Genomic DNA, 18,488 nt, shown 5'->3' with positions numbered 1-18,488 from the left:
AAAAAAAATTTGAACACACCCTTGTATTGTACCTTCCCTGTTTTTATAACGCCCACCGTTTTAGCTCTTTATCGTTTCACGCACACTTCATAATCTGGACGCAAATACTACAGTAATAGGAATAGTGCATGTAGGAGAAGAGAGAAGACGCTTTCATTTCAAGTTTCAACTGCTACATTCCTGATGCCATATCAATATTGCTTCAACTTCAATTCCTTCACGGATTTCCCTTGCAGTTTTGCAGTCGCAACAAGAGCAAGTACGGTTGCTACTGTCTATACACTGGTCTTCTTGATGACCGTTGTACAAGATGAAAATACGTAATGGATAATGTAGGAATAAATTGTTACCATACGCTGCTGCGTCTTTGGTGATACACATCAACCAACGGCAATTACGGAATATTCGTTTTCCTACGCTGCAGCGTCTCGTTTCATTCTGAACAGTATCAATTTTGTCCTAAACTTTCATGGAACGAGCAAAGCAAAAATAATTAGTAGTGACGCTGACGTCCTTGCAAAGTTTGAAAGTTGTACTCTCCGATCTTATTTATAAATTATTTTTATCAACTTCATCAATATCAATACAATAAAAGTATAAAAAATAAAATTTTATAAAATTACAAACATAAACCTTAAAAAGTAAATAAATTATATAATATTATTTTTTTTATTTCTCTCTCTCATATTTTTAAAAATAGTTTAAGCATTTCATTTAAAATAAAATATTATTATTAATTTAATAACTTATAAAATAAACTACTTTACTCTTTTAAAATGAAACTAATAAAGTGTATGCTTTTTCTCCACTCCACCACCTTGTGGGGTACTGTGTCCATGAAATGAGCTGTATGATTCATCAATTATCATCCCTCATAAATAGCGTGACCGTAATATTTAACATATATAGCGAGGAATAAAACTGTGTTAATGCATTTTATCCTAGCCCTCTATATTTGCCTTCATTTTTGCCCCGACCGACGAGGGATGAGAGAAAAAAGGGGACCCAAAATGGCCTCGCCTGAGGGTGGAAGTTGCTCCTAATATTGGGACCAAAATTTGTTGAAAAATGTTGGGTAATGGCTAGATCATATAACGCCATGGTGGGACGCTACAGTAGGACTTGATCTTGAACATATCCACTTCTCTCCAAACCCTTCAGTCTTCAGTGTTGCCGAAGGGTCCCAGTCGATCAATGAGAAGCAAGGAAAAATATATTAAATAAAACCTAAAATATATATTTAATTCATTAATTTTATACCACATCGTAACTTTATAAAATACTATTTTTCTAATCTCTTAACTTTAATATTGTTAGTGTTATTTTAATAATTTTTTATTTTAAATTTTTAAATATTGATAAAATGTTTTCTTGATATATTAAGTTTAATTTTTTTTAAATAAATATGATTGATATAAAAAATAATCATTTAAAACTAACTATATTGGTGTTAAAGGACTACAAAGATACCTTACAAAATTAAATGATTAAATTGAGACATTATATAAAATTAGAAGACTGAAAGTGTACTTTAGCCTTAAATAAAAATACTCTGTTGGTTAAGAAAATATATTTATTATATTGTTAAATAAAAATATCAAGAACTATTTATTATTGAATATCAATAAAATGCAAAAAAATTATTTTTTATGAATAAAATATAATGAATTATAAGAGAACGATACTTGAATTTTAAAAGAGTGAATTAATAATAGGTATATCCCCGAATTTTTTTATAAAATATAATTTACAAATATTAATTTAAATAATTTTAAATTTTGAAGTTTCAAGACAATTTTAATTCCAAATGTAATTATTAATTTACAACTAATTTTTAAAAAAATTTATGATGATCTAACTATTATTAATTTAGATCCAAAAACTATTATTAATTTTGTTTGGCCAACAAAAAACTATTATTAATTTCATATTACACGAGACTTAAACTTCAATCTCCCATGTCATGCGTCCAAGGATAAGTATTGAAATTTGAATTTTAAAATGTCCTTGTTTTTACCTTCATTTCTCCTACACCATGCTTGGATGGATAAGCATTGAAATTTAAATATTATAATAGGCTAAAATATACTCTCTTCATTTAAAAATATAAAATATTTTTAACCAAATCTCACCTCCCAATAAAATAGTTACTTACTTTCAAACTAACTCTATCTTTTCATATTTTTTTCTATTAAATACTCTACAATAAATATAAAGTCATTATAAATAGGAGCACTTTAAAAAAGAGACAATGATTGCACCTCAAAATACTTAAAACGTCTTGTATTTTTTAACATCTAACACAATATCTTTAGAATCAAATTGAATATTGAACCGAAAAGGTCAGCGATTCACGGTTAATATGGTTCAACCGGGTTGAATTAATGGTCAAACCGATGACGTAATATTTAAATTAAAAGAATTATATATGTATAGAATAATCTAAATACAAGAAATAAATATGAAATTGCTACTTAACTTAAAAAAATTAAATATTTTGAGTTTATCATGATTTAACAATTCACATGATATAACATGATATCAAATGATTAACAAAATTAGTCATTTTCTAAAAAAATTGGTAAAAAAAAAATTTAACAGTCTACTTTTTAAAAACCAGATCCAGTTTCCAATCTAACCGCCACTTCAAAACAACCCAACTTAACTCAATCCATAAAATGGATTTCTCATATGAACCAAACTGAATTTCGAACCGGTCTGACCGTTTGGTCCGATTTTAAAAATACTGATTCAATTCCTCAAAAAATACCTTACATTTTTTAACGGAGAAAGTAGTTTTATCATCTAACTTTATGCAAAATTTTAATTTAGTCTTTTAATTTAAAAATTATTTTTCAGTCCCTTAACTCTAATAATGTTAGTTTTGTGTGATTATTTTTGTGTCAATCATTATTGTTTTTAAAAAATTTAATTTACTACTATTTAAAAATTCAATGTAAAAAATTTTGTGATGAAACTAACAATATTAGAATTAAACAACTAAAATATACTCCTTTCATTAAAATATGTAAGATATTTTTAATTTTTTAAGGTGTAATCATGCATTCTTTTTTAAGTTTTCCTATTGAATAAATTACTTTATATTTATTTTTGAGTGAAACATCTTATTAAATAAGGATAAATATAAAAAAATGAGTTAATTTAAAGATAAGTAACTATTTTATTAAATGTGAGGCTTGATTAAAAATGCTTTCTATTTTTAACTGGAAAGAATACCTTATAAAATTAAAATAAAATCTTATATAAAATTAAAGGATTAAATATATACTTTAATCATTTGTAACATTACTTGTCCTTTTTTGTTTAAACACTGATATATTTTTGAAAAAATTATAACTGGATCTTATAAAAAAAATTTATTATTAAGAGATTTTATAAATCTTACAAAATACTTTTAAATCACAGACCATACGCATTAATTACTTGATAAATGATATTTATAATTAGATAATGAACACTTCCAACTTAGAAATAGCAAGTTGTGAATTTATAAATTTAAAATTTAAATATATTTTATAAATTTTATGAAATTTTTTGATAATAAAATTTAAATATACTTTTTTTCCTTCAAATAAATGAACAGTGAGGCAGGCAGTAAATTGAGAAAGGCGCGTGAAGACAGTTGTTGCCGCGAGGCTGCAGACGCGCTAATTAACTCACAGCCTTAGGATTGTCATTTGTCAGGACGTGACGTCTAACGTTGTGGCCAGGCGCGTGACTCTTTCGAGATTGTACTACTCATATGGGCAGCGGCAATAAAAAGCGCCCAGATTGAGATCCAAGTGGCTTGAATACTATAATTTGGCCAAGAAATTTCAAATATTAATCCCAAATCATAAAATATTAAAAAAAATTAATCACTTAATTCATATTATTTTAACTCATATAATTTTAACTCATTTATAATTAATTTTTAAATTTTAACTTTTCTGACTCAATAATTATAAGTTTAATTTGATTGTAGCTAGACCTTTGAACTTTTATTTTTATAATTCAATCCTATAATTTTAATCATTTAATTTTAATCAATATTTATTATAAAATCTTATATTTTTAAAAATAAAATTATAAAAATTAAAATTAATTTAAAATTTTAATATTTAATATAAAAATTAAAAAGGCTTAGTAACTTAAAATATTAATTTCAAATTTTAACATAATTTTAATATTTATAAATTTTTCATTATTTTAAATAATTAAAATTATGAAGATTGAGTTGCAAAAGTTATAGTTTAGGAATTAAATTATAATTGAATTAAAATTATAAGAATTAAATTATAATAAGTTAAAATTTAGTAATTAAATTATAACTAAATTAAAACTGCAAGGATTAAATAATTAATACTCCCTTCATTCAAAAATATAAGGTATTTTTTTAAGGAATTAGATATTAAAAATATAAGATATTTTTAATCTTTTACTATGTAACCATTGTTATAATTACTATGAAAGTGTGTCAAAAAATAAGTCTCCTATTGCTTACATAAGAGGAGAGGTCTCAGTAGATTATGTGAAAATATTTTTGAAAAAATTCAAAAATATTTATTTAAAAGTGTTTTTCCAAAAAAAACCTTCATTTATCTCACTTTAAATTCAAATTCAAATAATAAGTTTATTTCCCCTAATTACCTTAGCACAATACGTTACTCCCATTTAACTTTTAATTATTAAATCTGAATATAGTTATAAGCTTATTTACAAGTCCACAAACATTCAGTTTTAATGCCATTTTATTTTGTCCAGATGATGAAATAATGATAATTTATTTCCTTAATGTGTTGGAAACATGAGGATTCTCTTCAAGACCTTTTATCATATTAGATTATCATGTGATTCAAACCCTCAACGTCCAAAACCGTCCCATCAATGTTTTGTTTTAATAATATTTTATTCTTTGAATGGTAGGTTAATGCTCCTTAATTTTGGCTTCAACGATACTGTGGGGTATATATCTATAAATAGTAGTGTGCATGCATGAGACCTAGGCATACATTTTAAGTTTTTTAGAAACACTCTCCCTCTCTATTCTTGAGTTTAACTTTTCCTTTAGATTATTTTTACTATTCTGTCATCCTGTTTATTTTTATAGGAGAGTTCTGTTTAATTTTAGAGAGCTCTAACAATTGTGTCAAAATTGTTCTTAAAAATAGTGTTCTTAGGCACGACTTGAAACAAATTTTACACTGCTACCGCCAACTATCATTATCTTTTTTTTCAAAAGTGCCTATATTGATAATGACTTTATTTATTATAAGGTGTTTAATAAGGGTAAATATAAAAAGATAAAGTTAGTTGAAAAGTGGGCAGCTACTTTATTAGAGGATGAAATTTAATTAAAAATGCCATATATTTTTTAACGGAGTAAGTATTCTCTAAAATATTTTTAAAGGAGATTCAATATGAAAATATAAAATATTATAATAAAAATAAAATTTTATTAATAATAATTTTTCAATATTATTCTTTTTATATATTCTTTCTTCTTAATATTCTTTTACAAAAGAATATTAAATAAAAAAATTCAAAATATTTTATAATTTAAAATAAAAAAATAATAATTATATAAATTTATGGGTGATAGCCTTGGCCCTACATTTTCCTTCCCCAACCTGAATCGCAGGAGTTTAGAGTCTAGCCCAGGGTTAATCAAGTATAAAATTAAAATAAATTTTATTTTAATAATTATATTCCGCTAATCTTATATTGTTAAATACTTTTAAATAAAATCTTACATATTAATAAATTTTATTAAATATAATTAAAAATTTTATCTTTTAAAGTAAACTTTAAACTTCTAACAATACCCACTATTTATTATATTGAAACAAAATAAAGATCAAAATTAAATAAAAAGAAAAATAATAATATTAGAATAAACATATTTAATGAAATTTTAATATTTTTAAAGTGTCTTGTATTTCAAGTCATCAAAACTTTTTTAAAAGTAGTTTATAATTTGAGATAGATGGAGTATATAATATATTATAGATTTACCTATCTCAAGGCTTAAAACAAATATTATTCTCAAAAATTAGGCATGTTATAAAAAAATTACCGAAACAGTATGAATCTAAAAAGTTTTAAGGCTTAAATCTACGAGATCCATGAATTTATGAGATTTGCTGGTAAAAAAATAAGTTGATGAGATTTGGATCCCATAAATTTGTACGAAACCTAAGGAATAAATTGTCCTGTTCATATTACAATATGCGTGGATACATGGATTGCTACTTATTAATTGTTTAAATGAGATTGGTTCTAATTTCCTTATTATTATTTATTTAATTATGGAAATTGTTTGAAATTTCAGTAATAAAATGAGATTAATAAAAATTCAAATTCAAATATTATAAATTAACTTTGGATTAATACTTTGCACAGGAAATAGAAAAATTCTTGCTCCGACCTAATGCATTGCATCATTTATAATTTATTTAATAAAAATATACTATTTCATATAAATGTAAATATAAATTTATTCTATCGTTTATGATGATATGAAAAAAAGGTAAGAAAATTTTTTAAGAATAAACTCATTAAAATAACAACATATAAAATTCTATTTAATTGAATTGATAATAACATAACATATTTTTATTAAATAAATTATAGATAACATGATGTAATTGGTCTGTACAAGAATTTGTCTGTGAGAATGAGCAGCAAAGCTGAGATGAGCAATTGCCACATTGTCTAATTTTATTTTTTATTTTCAGCCTGGAATGACCTCCACCCATCCTTACGGCTCATCGTCGTGGATATAAAGTAAGAGATTGATTGGGTTTGAATTTGATAATTAGAAAATTCAGGGTTGGTTTAGTTTCTGTTCGCATTTTTTATTTGTTAAAATTGTTTTATAATGCAGTTTTTAAAATTATTTTTTAAAACAATATATATATATATATATATTTGGTTTTATTAAATAGTTTTAGAATTAAAAAAATTTATCATATTAATGGTCATTTGCAATTAATGACAGTGGCTTATGATAATTATTGATCAAAATAGTTATAGGTTTAAATAATAAAATTTAATACTCTCTCAATTAAAAAATATAAGTCATTTTTTGAAGGATTATATGTTAAAAAATATTGGGCATTTTTAGTCTTTTAAAATATAATCATTATCTTTTTTTTTAATTGCTCATACTTTATCATTTACTTTATATTTATTTTAGTGTCAAGCACCCTATTAAATAAAGGTGAATAAGGAAAGATATGATTAGTTTAAAAATAATTAATTATTTTATTAAGGGGTGAAATTCTATTAAAAATGCATTATATTTTTTAATGAAGAGAGCATAAAATTATTCTATTTTATTTTTATTGTATTCAAAAACAAAATATGAGACAAGTTTTTTAAACAATTATATTTAAAATACTCATGCAAACAAGTTTTTTAATTTTATGTATGAATTTTTTAAAAAATAAAAAACAAACAGGTACTTAGAAGTTTTATTTTTAATTTTCACATTTGTTAAAAAAATAAAAAAGAAAGAAAGTTAAAAATGATGGGGGACAGAAGCGGCAAAGTAAAAGGGTGGGAATATTAAAATGGAAAATGAAAATGCAAAACGTGTGTGGATGGGGTTGAGTTGAAGACAGCTGTAGAGTGAATCAGCGTCACTACTTGTAAGCTGTTAGTTGCAACCTCCCCTCCCGACCTCCTTTTTCTGTGTTTTCCAAATTCCGAAACAATGCTTTCTAATCTTTGATAAAGCAGGAAAAACAAAATAGATTATTCGAATATAATTTAGGACTTGGGTAATTCAATATCACCCCGACAACCTTCACTGAATGATGTGGACCATTCATTCATCTTCTTGTATTTTCCAAGATAATATGAAATATATTCCTCTAAAATGAGTTTCCTTTATAAAATTAACCGTCTCTTGTTAATATTATAAGACATTAATCGAGTTACATTTTTAATAAATTAATCAACTACTTTTAAAATTATATACTTTTGTCACATGTTTATTCTAATATAATTAATAGAGTGATTTCAATTAAATTTTTTTAGTAATTGCACCTCAATTTAAGAACATTTTTAGAAAAAGGATGTTAGTTACATCTAAAAATATGAATGAAAAATGAGAAATTGGAGGCACGAATGAGATTATATTTTGAAAATATGAGTTTGCTTAGTTGGGATGAGTAGGTGTGAAGGTGCCTAATGAATAAAGTGGAGAGGGTGAGAAATCAGATTAGAAAGCATGATAGCAGATGGGTCCTTTGTCCTTTCGCTCCCCCGCATATGAGATGTCGGTTGATTCCGAAGCCTGCCACCGCCCGGGGAGCATCACCCTCTCCTTTCCATTCCTTTATCTTTATTATTGTTACTATTATTTATGATGATGATGATCATCATCATCTGAAGAGGATGATGGGGGACCACTCTTATCTTCTCGCCAAGCAAACCCCCACTTTTTTCCTTGTATTTCCAGTTGTAATTATCTTCCCACCTTATCATTTCTCTCCCTCTCTTCTTTCCCTTTCTTTCTTTACTCCCTCTTTTCCCCTGCAATCTTCAAGTTCAGGGTTCGAACTATACCCTGCTTTGCTGCGTGGGAGCATCTGTATTTCATTGATTCTTTTTTTTTTTAAAAAAAAATAACTCTCTATAATTGGTCCCTCATTTTTAAACGGTTTGAGTTAGATCATTCATCTACATGTTTGAGCTTATATTGCTTTTTTAGTGCAAGGTCACAAATAAACCATGCCACGGGTGGAAAAGAAAAACAAACAAACCATTTCTGCATCTTGGGGACATAATATGAAAAATCTTAACATATAAATTATTATTAGAAGCTTGATGCACCAACTAACTAACACATATATTATCTTCTCTAAGCACATGAACAAGAGTGCTCGTTCAATCCCATATAATGAGTTTCTTGATTGTTTTGATAGTTTTTATAAGAGAATTGTTCTTAAAAAATTTATATTGAATGAGTGTTACAATTTGTTATTTTATTCTAACAAATGTCCAAGCATTCAAAAATACTTATTCATTTATCAGTGATATTGAGGTGACAATTAAAGTATTTTGTGAATCATTTTATCTAATTTTCTCACTCATCTCTGATGGATTCACTATAAGCCATATCACTATTGTTGTTAACTAATATGTCAATATCAAGTCTAATCTTGTATTTACTTTGTACTTATAAAATTATCTTTAATTAAATTTCACTTTTAAGGGAACAGTTGAATCTGACCATTTAAGACTTTATTTATTAAATGTCTATCATAACATAATTATTCTCTTTGCTCTAAAATATAAGCATTTGTTTTTTAAATGTCTATCATTACATAGTTATTCTTTTTTGTCTAAAATATAAGCATTCTTTCTTAGTTATTTTAGTTCAAAATATAACCAAACTAATATATGTAATTTTTTTTATTTTACTCCTTATATTTGACTATTTATTGATCTAGATCTTTGTATAAGTATACCTCACTTATTATGAAATATGTTGGTTATGGGAATTACGAGTAAAATGGAAAAAAATATTTTTCTGAGAATGAAGATTTTATAAACTTTTCATAAAAGCTAATTTATTTTGGATGAGAGGAAGTATCTTGTGTAATTTTTTTTTTTTTTACCATATGTCGACAAACTTATATTTTCAAAATAAAATATCGCTTAAAAACAGTGACTTATAAAAGTGCTCGGGTTTGTCACCGTAGTTTTCCTTCCAATTCAGGGCGAGGGCCAATGCCAGCTGTCGGCCAGCTTCGATGATGAGAGGTCTTTGCATTTACTCCCTTTCTCTTTCTGGACCATTCCCCATCGGGCCCCCGAATTGACTCTTCTCCGCCTCCTCTCCCTATCATCTCCCCCACCACCTTTTCCAATTATTACCCTTCTTTTGTTTTTTTATTCTTTCCCTCTCCCCTCCCACCAAAATGCCACCAGTCTATACATTTTCAATCAATTAACCCCGTCGTATTTGCCAGATTTGCTTCGATTACACCTTTTACTCCAGCTCACTAACTCATGTATAATCAGCTGCAAATTGAAACCAAAAGTAAAACTTAAATTGTTCTCATATGGCATAATGAATCTGATTAACAAAGAATGCTTCACCGACTCGCGTGGCGTGCTACACACACAAGTATACATGTTTTCCTATAGAATGATATCAAGGATTTTACTGTAACCCATCATCGCGATCAATATAACATTGCTTTGCAATTCATCATAAAACAGTAATGACCACTGCTTGTACTCAGCTTCTAACCAACTCCACTCTCATGAGGATGCACTGCTGATCGTCACAAATCGATTGGATAAACTTACAGCATATTTGGTACACAAAAAAAAAAAAAAATTGTTTTTAGAAATAAAATGACTGACGTACCTGAAAAAAAATGAGATGATTACATTTCACATTTTTTTTTAAAGAAAATTGTTTTCAACCTACCAAACACTGCAATACTTAATCGTCACTCTGCATAGTGACTAAATTCAGTAGATTTTCCTCGACAAATTCTCAGTCCAAGCACCTATTCTATAGATTCCTCGTGTGGTGTGACTTTGCTTCGCTTTGAGTTTTCCAGAAAAGCAACTCGTCTGCCTAGTGACTCCTTAAGGCTTTCATCTGTGAAAAACCATAGAAGGAAGTTGCTTTTACCAGTAGCTGTACCCTTAACTCGTTTACAAGGGTAAATAATTGTTTGGGTTTGAAATGAAGCATCAATTAACAAAAGTCCAAAGTAATCAAAGAGAAATGAGGCCCAAAATCAAGCCAAGGCCCAGTATGCTTCCAAATTAAGTTCCATGCTGAGCACATCCTAAAGCAAGGGACATAACCTTTAAAACTCAAAGCGACTAAGCATGAGAGATAATTAATGGATGTGAAATTGCTATCTAATGTGCCTCAAATTTTGCTAGATCATACCCAATGATAGTGAATATTTTGCACATGGGCTCTTAATTCTTTGGGCATGATGATCTCAGGGGCATGAGTATAAGAAGGGATTCAACTGACAAAATTAGGGAGATACACTCCACACACACAAAGCAAACCCATTGCTTGGTTTTCAATTTAAATTCACTTTACATTCTGCACTTGGACTTAGTTATTTTAATTTTATAATTGTAATCGTTACAATTTTGTACTCTAATTCTAGCTATCAAATCATATTTACATTATTATTTTTACATGAACTGAGAAAAAAGAACTTGAGGACTTTTTAGTCATATTTGAAACTCTACACCTCTAACATGATAATCGTATTGTTCAAACATAACAATCAATTTGTGACGAACAAAAATAATAATAACAATCTTTTGTGAATATTAAGCAAAAAAGAGTTTATACATAGTCCAAGAAATTGAAATTCATAGACATACTTCAAGATTTTCTATGCTTTTGTTTCGAGAAGCAGATTTCATATTTCACATGAGCCACCACTAGTTCTCAGAGTTTAACTTTCAAATCGTGCCACGCCACTGAGTACACTTTTATTCTCAACCTATTAGTTCTCTATATGCATGCCTTACCAGCATGCAGCCATACAGAACTGGGCACGTAATAATAAATAGGGCATCGTTGCCATCTTTCTCATCACATTAGTAATGCGACTCCAGTACAAATGGAAAATCTGAATCAATAACTATTAACTAGATGCGCACCATAAATGCTGCGTCAGAAGTGAAACTATAAAATACAGTTGTTTTGCTTTCATTTTGAGCAGTAAAGAATATGCTGTTGATTTCTGATGTTGCACGTTAATTAAGTAATGAACCAAGCTGATATGAGTTCTCAAGGTAGCTACATAATTAAGAATTCATGTCAGCTTTGTTTATCAATGCATTAACGGACAATATAAGAAATCGATAGCATATTATATTCTATATTTGAAAATGACTATACAGATAGTTCCAACCATGGAGGGGAAAGCACCAAATTCATCAGAATAGAGCAAAAAATTCAAAAATTTCACACTATTCCTCATTATAGTTACGGCCTCCACCTGCCTACGCTTGTTTATTAATTTTCAAGCTAAAGCAAAACATTCATTGTGGTATCAACGTATAACATCAGAAATCAATAGCATATTCTTCATTTGGAATTGGATTGTTTTGAAAAAGAAGGAAGGCAACGTTCTCCATTTTTAAATTAACCAGACCAAATTGAAATTCTTACGAAACTAGAGGAACCAAAGGTACAATTAGGCAAAATTAAAAATATCCCACTTCCTTTCCACTGTTCCATCCAAGCTACAACAAAAATCATAGCTCTAACTATCAGAAATGTAACATCTCTTCTTACCCTCTGGATGGATTCTACATTCATCCCAGCCTTACTTTTATCATTAATCTGCCATTCAACTAGCAACTAATTAAGCTTCAGGTTCAGCAAAGTCTCTCTAAGTGAAAAGGATATGGTTTAAGAAATAAGAATAAACCCGCTAGAGAAAGCAACAAGATATTGTTGACTAGAGAGTGGCAGGTAAAACAAGGAGAGAAAATTGTTTTGCACATAATCAAGTCAAGACAAGGAATCTCATGGCATTAAAGAATTCCGAGAGGAAATGAAGAAAGCAGAGGTGAAAAAGAGAAATACAACTAACCATGCACTTACAATTGAAGGAACATGAAATCTAGCACATGATAATGCAGAAATGAAAGACAAGGCCCGAATAAAGAAAACTCAAAGATCATTAATAGGTGTTGTTGATGCTACAAAAGTTGAATCTTCAGATAAGCGAGGAAAAAGATATGCCAAAATAAATGGGACCAGCATACCTACATTCAACGGGCATATTTTTCTGCAATTGCACCAGTCTGCAGACAAATGACCTTTGAAAACAATTGAACATTATGACTTGTATTAATGGAAAGAAGCACCCACTAGTAACTACCACTTATAATGACTATCTCTCAGTTATTCAATATCATTATATCCATCCAAGGTACAATCCCAACAGTTAATAGAAGTTGCCGGTAAGTCTAGAAACCGAATTAAAGATCTGATATCACATCAATGTTTGGTTGCTGTCGCTAACTAGTCTAAATAAATAATCTTCAGGCTCACTTATACGATAAAACAGAAGTATAGACTATAGAAGCTATATTTCAACAAACAACAGGATTAGGAAATCGAGTGACAAGATATCAAGTATTTACTACTGGAGAAATGTAAGAGATGATCTCTTTTAGGTAGGCTTTTTATGGCGCAGAGAAAGATCATATTTGAATTGCACAAGACATGCAGGTCGCCATGGCAGCACCTGTATCAAGCGAATAAATTAAAAGGCCAGGCTATTGCAATTGTTTATAATAATTTCCAAACAATATTAAGAAAAAAAAAAAAAACCACCATCAAATCAGCTTCATTGCTAAACAAGTCTCCCCATTTTAACCAAAATTCAAAAGCAAAAGCAAAAGCGAAATGAGCTTGTAACAAGAAGGACCCGAATCTCATACGCCCAACATGCCCCATTGACGTTGTCCCCTGAATCTGATGCTGTCCACCTCTTGTTCCCGTATGCGACGACGGCTCCTCAAACAAATGGAACTCGCGCGGATGTTATTGGAGTAAAACGGCGTCGTACTAGACTCTCTCTCTCTCCCCCCCCCCGGCCTATAGATAATATTGGGCCCCAGGGATTGGACTATTTGGCCCTTGTCATATTTAATTCCTACTTTAAAGACCGGACAGCTCATCTCTTCATGGGTCAGGTCAAAACATATCCCTTTAAAGGTCAAGCAAAACATAAAATTTATTAATAAAAAAATCATGTTAAAAGAATTATATTTAAAAAAAATTACATTTAATTTTATTATTAACAGATCTCATTAAATTTATAAAATATTTTAAATCTTAAATTTTATACATTTATAATTAAAAAATATTTATAATTAGACAACAAGCAATTATAAATATTTTTTATTAAATTTTAAATATAAAATATTTAATATTTAAAATTATTTTATAAATTTTATGAAATATTTTGATAATAATTTTTTTTGTATAGATATAATTTTTTTATATTTATATCAATATTAAAAAGTAAAAATGTTTCACTAAAACAACAACCAGACAAAGAAAATTAGCAGAGTTGGTGGTTTGTTAGGTTAAAAGGAATGGAATGAAAAATAAAATAAAATAAAATGTTATTATTTTTTAATGGCACGTGCAAGCATGTAGAGGGGGGGGGGGGAGAGAAATTATTGTTGTTGATGAGTGACAATTACAAGTATATGATAAATAAGGAAAAGGACTTCTTTTAATTAGTGTCTATCAAAGCCTAAATCTTGTTTTTTAAAAAATTAACCTGACTTTTTTTGCCATCAAATTTTAACCTGAATTTAAATGAATAAAAAATATATTTGTCCACAAAAATGAAAATAAAAATGTTATTTTTGATATTAAAAATTATCAAACTTATCACAAAACTTGTTATTTAGAAATCATAAATAGTACCCCTTTCTTATTCTTTGGAATTAAATATTATATTTTTTCAAAAAAAGAAACATTAAATCTTAACGTAATCACCTTTTTTGGAGGAAAATAAGCTTGCACTTTGCACATGTCCATTGTATGCAACAAATTAATTGCCCAATTCGACCTTAAAATTAACCCTGGCTCCTACTTTTTCCCCCTTTTTTGTGCAAATTGTACTTTTATTAAAGTATTTGCTTAATAATGTAATATCTTATTTATTGGAATCTCTGAGTGATTAATTTCTCATAACATAATAAATTAATAATTAAATTTTTATTGATAAATATGTCCATATTTAGTGGGAGACTGCCAAAAGAATTAAGCATTAATTTATAGATTTATAGATACGCGTTACAATGTCATGCCGTGTTTTTGCTGGCCAAAGGCCAGTATGCAATGCCGTACTTTAGGACTTACCATTCTTGTTGCATTTAGCCCCAGTATATATATAGCCAAATTTTACCAACCACAGGAAGCCAGAGCCAGAGCCGGAGAGGGTCTGAGAAAGGATCACTCTGACGCTCATTTCCTGGAAGAACTAGGGTTAGGGTTCCAGATTTTGCAGTGTGGAGAAGCATCAGTAATCGAAAATGCTCAACGCTGATTCTTCTTTGGCATCTGTCACTTACCTCACGACCGAGCAAATTCAAAAGGTACCAACGATTACCATGAGTCATTCTTCTGTTTCATTGTCCATAATCCATTGTTTCTTAGTCAATCTATTTAGTATTTCAACGTTCGTGATGGCGTTGTTAGAAATCTGGCTTTTGGCTTTCGCTGTCTACTTGTTTAGATATGAGAAAGCCGTATACATTACTTCTTCTCTTTCCTTGACTCGTAAGTTATTAAATTTTATTTTTCACTTGTGCTAAATTTAACGTCTTTATTGAGGTGAATGCGAGAAACACGTTTGATGATAAAAGTTCGTGCTATTTAATAGCGTCTCTCTTTGCGGTAGTCCTTTTAAAGGGTCAAGTCATTGATTGATTTCGAAGTGTTTATGACAACTTATTTTTTAAGTTAGCCATCCAATGGGAATCTTGAATTGTTTTCTTACTGGCATATAGTGATCCTACCGATGTGCGTGTTTTCTTGATAACCCAAGAGGGGCCTACATTGTTAATGGAATGTGTGTCTAAAGAAATTTTATATTCACATATCTTAGGAATACTTTTAAATTTTGAACTTTCTGACCAAGACCATTGAGTGGATGATGGATGAGTAGCAATGAATGTGTTTCAGTTTAAATTATGACTTTCTGGGCTCTTGTTTATATTGCGTTGGTGAATCTTTCTCCTTGGTGCAGTATTTGGAGGAAAATAAGCAGCTGATTCTGACTATAATGGAGGGCCAGAATATGGGAAAGTCTGGTGAGGTTGCCCAGTAAGTGCCCACATTCAAGAGTCACTTCCATTTGTTGCTTAAATTTGTTTAGAGAAACCTTGCCTTTCTGCTGCATTCTCTTGCAAATCATTTAGTACTCTTTGACAATCTGCTTTGAAGCTCTCGACATTGACTTCCTATTCTTTTTATCCACAACTGATCTTATGGTGTCCATGAACAGTTTAAGAATCATTGGCACATGAAATCTTGAGTTTCGGCTTAAAAATTAATAGTATGCATGCCTTTTAAAAAACAGGACAATCAAACACTTCTTTGTATAACAAGTTAGTGTGAAACGAGGTTCAAACAGGATCTAGACAGTGAAAAATGTTAAGGGACTTCATCTGTAACCAATTTGAATTATAACTGGATGGGAGATAACCTCTTGTTATGGAATCATGAGATCAAGAAACAAAATGCTCATGGAACACAATTGTAGATCATGTGCACCCTTTTTGTTAATCATCCTTCAGTACCTCCGGCTTTGTTTGGCATTTCCTTTTTGGATCTATTTGACTGAGATCATAGGTGCTCTGGGAAATGGAAGCTCAGGAAACGTGTTTCAAAGAAAAAAGATATATACGTTTATGCGATACAATTGTAAATAATGAAAAAGTGAAGAATAATTTAGACAACTATATCAACAGGAACTGCCCCTCTTTCCTCTCCTCCTCTATAAACTCATTTCTAGCACCCTTGCACTGAATCTGACTCCGAAAATTTCACATTATTTGTGTCATTTGCTCATTGTATTCTAGTGCATAAATTGAGGGCTGCAATAGGCAGTTATCAAAATACTCATAGGAATTCGCATGAGTATATTCACTCTATATTCTAGCATAAACAGGAAGTTTACGTATTTCTGGTTTCAAATAATCTCTTCCTCTTTGATGAAGGTCAAGTTAATCAAAGGCATTATATAATTCTTTATTGGATCAACATTTCTTCCGGTTTTATTATTTTGACTAAAGAAACTACTTGTAGTACAACTTATCAACAACTTAACTGTATCTTATTATGCAGACTACCGTTATGTTCTTATAAGACTGTTCTACTGATTCTTAACATTTACCTAACACAGATATCAAGCCAAGCTTCAGCAGAACTTGACTTTTCTTGCCAAACTTGCTGATGCTCAACCTCAAGCGCCTGTACTCCCTCAGGTAATCTTAACTCACCCAGTGCATGCTCTAGCCAACCCTGATATAAATGAAGAAAAACTTAGATGCAGGTTTTAGGTTGTTAAGTTTCCAAACATAAACAAGATAACGAGATGTTTCTTGAGCTTAGCATTATAATTAGGTCTCTTAATTTTATTAATATCTCATATTCTTACAGGATAACTTCATGATAAAACTTTACCCAATTCTAATCCATTTCAAACTGCAACTTTTGCTCACTTCCAAGAAAACTGTGCCGCTGTCATCCCAGGTTGTTATGCAACAAGGGCAAGGCAGCCAGCAACCTCACATAGCAATGTCTCAGCAACAACCAGATGTTCCTATGTTGCCTTTCGATATGAAAGATCAACAGCAACATCATCCCACAATATCTCTGCAACAACCAGACCTTTCAACTTCAAAATTGCCTTTCCAGATGAATGATCAGCAGCAGCAACTTAAGCAGCCAGCATTCTTCCAGCAACAGCAGCTCCTCCAAGGGCAGGTGAATAGGTTTCCTGGCGCCAACAGTGGCAGTAACCAGAGCCCCCAAACTAGACTTGGTATCAATCTCTCAGGTAAGCAAGAAATCAACCAACATGGCTTAGATGCTAGTTCCAGTGGGTCTCTCGGTAAGTCACCGCTTGGTCGTAACAATGGAAATACATGACCTTTTAACTGTTAAAATGATTGCTAGCCTGACTCAAGTGATCAACAGTTTCTTCATATTTTTGGTCATTCCAATCCAGTGTTATTCGGCTTATATCCACAAGTCCTTACAAATGGTGCTTCAGTATTCCCTTTGTCACTGAATTGCAAAACGCATCCTGACCAATTACAAATTCTAATTCATGGGATTTTTCAACCGTTTTATTTTTCGATTTTTTACCTTAACTCAGGTTTAAGGTAATTTATCATTATCTGATGCAATAACCACATTTCCGTAGGAGCTACTAATTTATTCGTCACGTTTCATGGTAATGAAAGCTCGAGTTTATTAATAATGGACTAGTAGTAATGATATCACGGGAACGAGCTGCTAACGTTTCGGGTGATGTGGGTGGGACCTAGCACGTAATGATATGTGGTGTTTGGGACCCAACGTTGAATTCATTTGGACGAATGTAAGGTCTCTGCCTTTGTAACCAAAAAAGAAAAGAAAAGGACTTTCTGTTTTTTTGGGCTGCCTTCTTGTTCCCACTGAGAAAAAACGAGTTATCAGTATAGTTTACAATCTCTGGACATTTAACTTCTTGGTTCGCCCGTTTGGATAATTTTTTAGTAAAATGTTAATATTTACAAAAAATAGCTCAAGTTTATTATTTAAATTAACATTTTATTTATTTTAACTCAAGATATTTTTTGGGAACCCGTTCAGTCCTGAAATTTTTATAAGCATGAATAATCCTCGAGGGACTTAATGAAAAAAAAAAAAAGATAAATGACATTAAAAATTAAGTCGC

General features: G+C 29.8%; 1 protein-coding gene across 2 annotated transcripts; it reads left to right on the top strand.

Moving 5' to 3' along the window:
• The first annotated feature begins 14,849 nt into the window (after positions 1 to 14,849).
• Positions 14,850 to 17,903, top strand: LOC129295894 (GRF1-interacting factor 3-like). 2 transcript variants are annotated; one of them, XM_054934489.1, is made up of 4 exons: positions 14,850 to 15,135; positions 15,789 to 15,865; positions 16,947 to 17,028; positions 17,204 to 17,903. In XM_054934489.1, the coding sequence occupies exons 1-4, from the start codon at positions 15,073 to 15,075 to the stop codon at positions 17,693 to 17,695; spliced, it is 714 nt and encodes a 237-aa protein (XP_054790464.1). In that variant the 5' UTR covers positions 14,850 to 15,072; the 3' UTR covers positions 17,696 to 17,903. The 2 variants fall into 2 exon arrangements, with proteins under 2 accessions (XP_054790464.1, XP_054790465.1); XM_054934490.1 differs by having other exon boundaries at positions 14,853 to 15,135; positions 17,297 to 17,903.
• Positions 17,904 to 18,488: the final 585 nt, after the last annotated feature.

This window comes from Prosopis cineraria, unplaced genomic scaffold, assembly GCF_029017545.1.
Source record: "Prosopis cineraria cultivar Desert tree isolate PC_DT_omini unplaced genomic scaffold, ASM2901754v1 PC210, whole genome shotgun sequence".
Lineage (NCBI taxonomy): Eukaryota > Viridiplantae > Streptophyta > Magnoliopsida > Fabales > Fabaceae > Prosopis > Prosopis cineraria.
Note: the sequence above shows the minus strand (reverse complement) of the source record. Positions and strands in the feature narration are given on the sequence as shown.

What these genes read in the sequence shown, in the direction of transcription:
- LOC129295894 (XM_054934489.1), top strand. Translation starts at nt 15,073, where the DNA reads ATGCTCAACGCTGATTCTTCTTTGGCATCTGTCACTTACCTCACGACC. An exon ending in CGACCGAGCAAATTCAAAAG is followed by an intron (nt 15,136 to 15,788) that starts GTACCAACGATT and finishes TCCTTGGTGCAG; the next exon opens with TATTTGGAGGAAAATAAGCA. An exon ending in AAGCGCCTGTACTCCCTCAG is followed by an intron (nt 17,029 to 17,203) that starts GTAATCTTAACT and finishes ATATTCTTACAG; the next exon opens with GATAACTTCATGATAAAACT.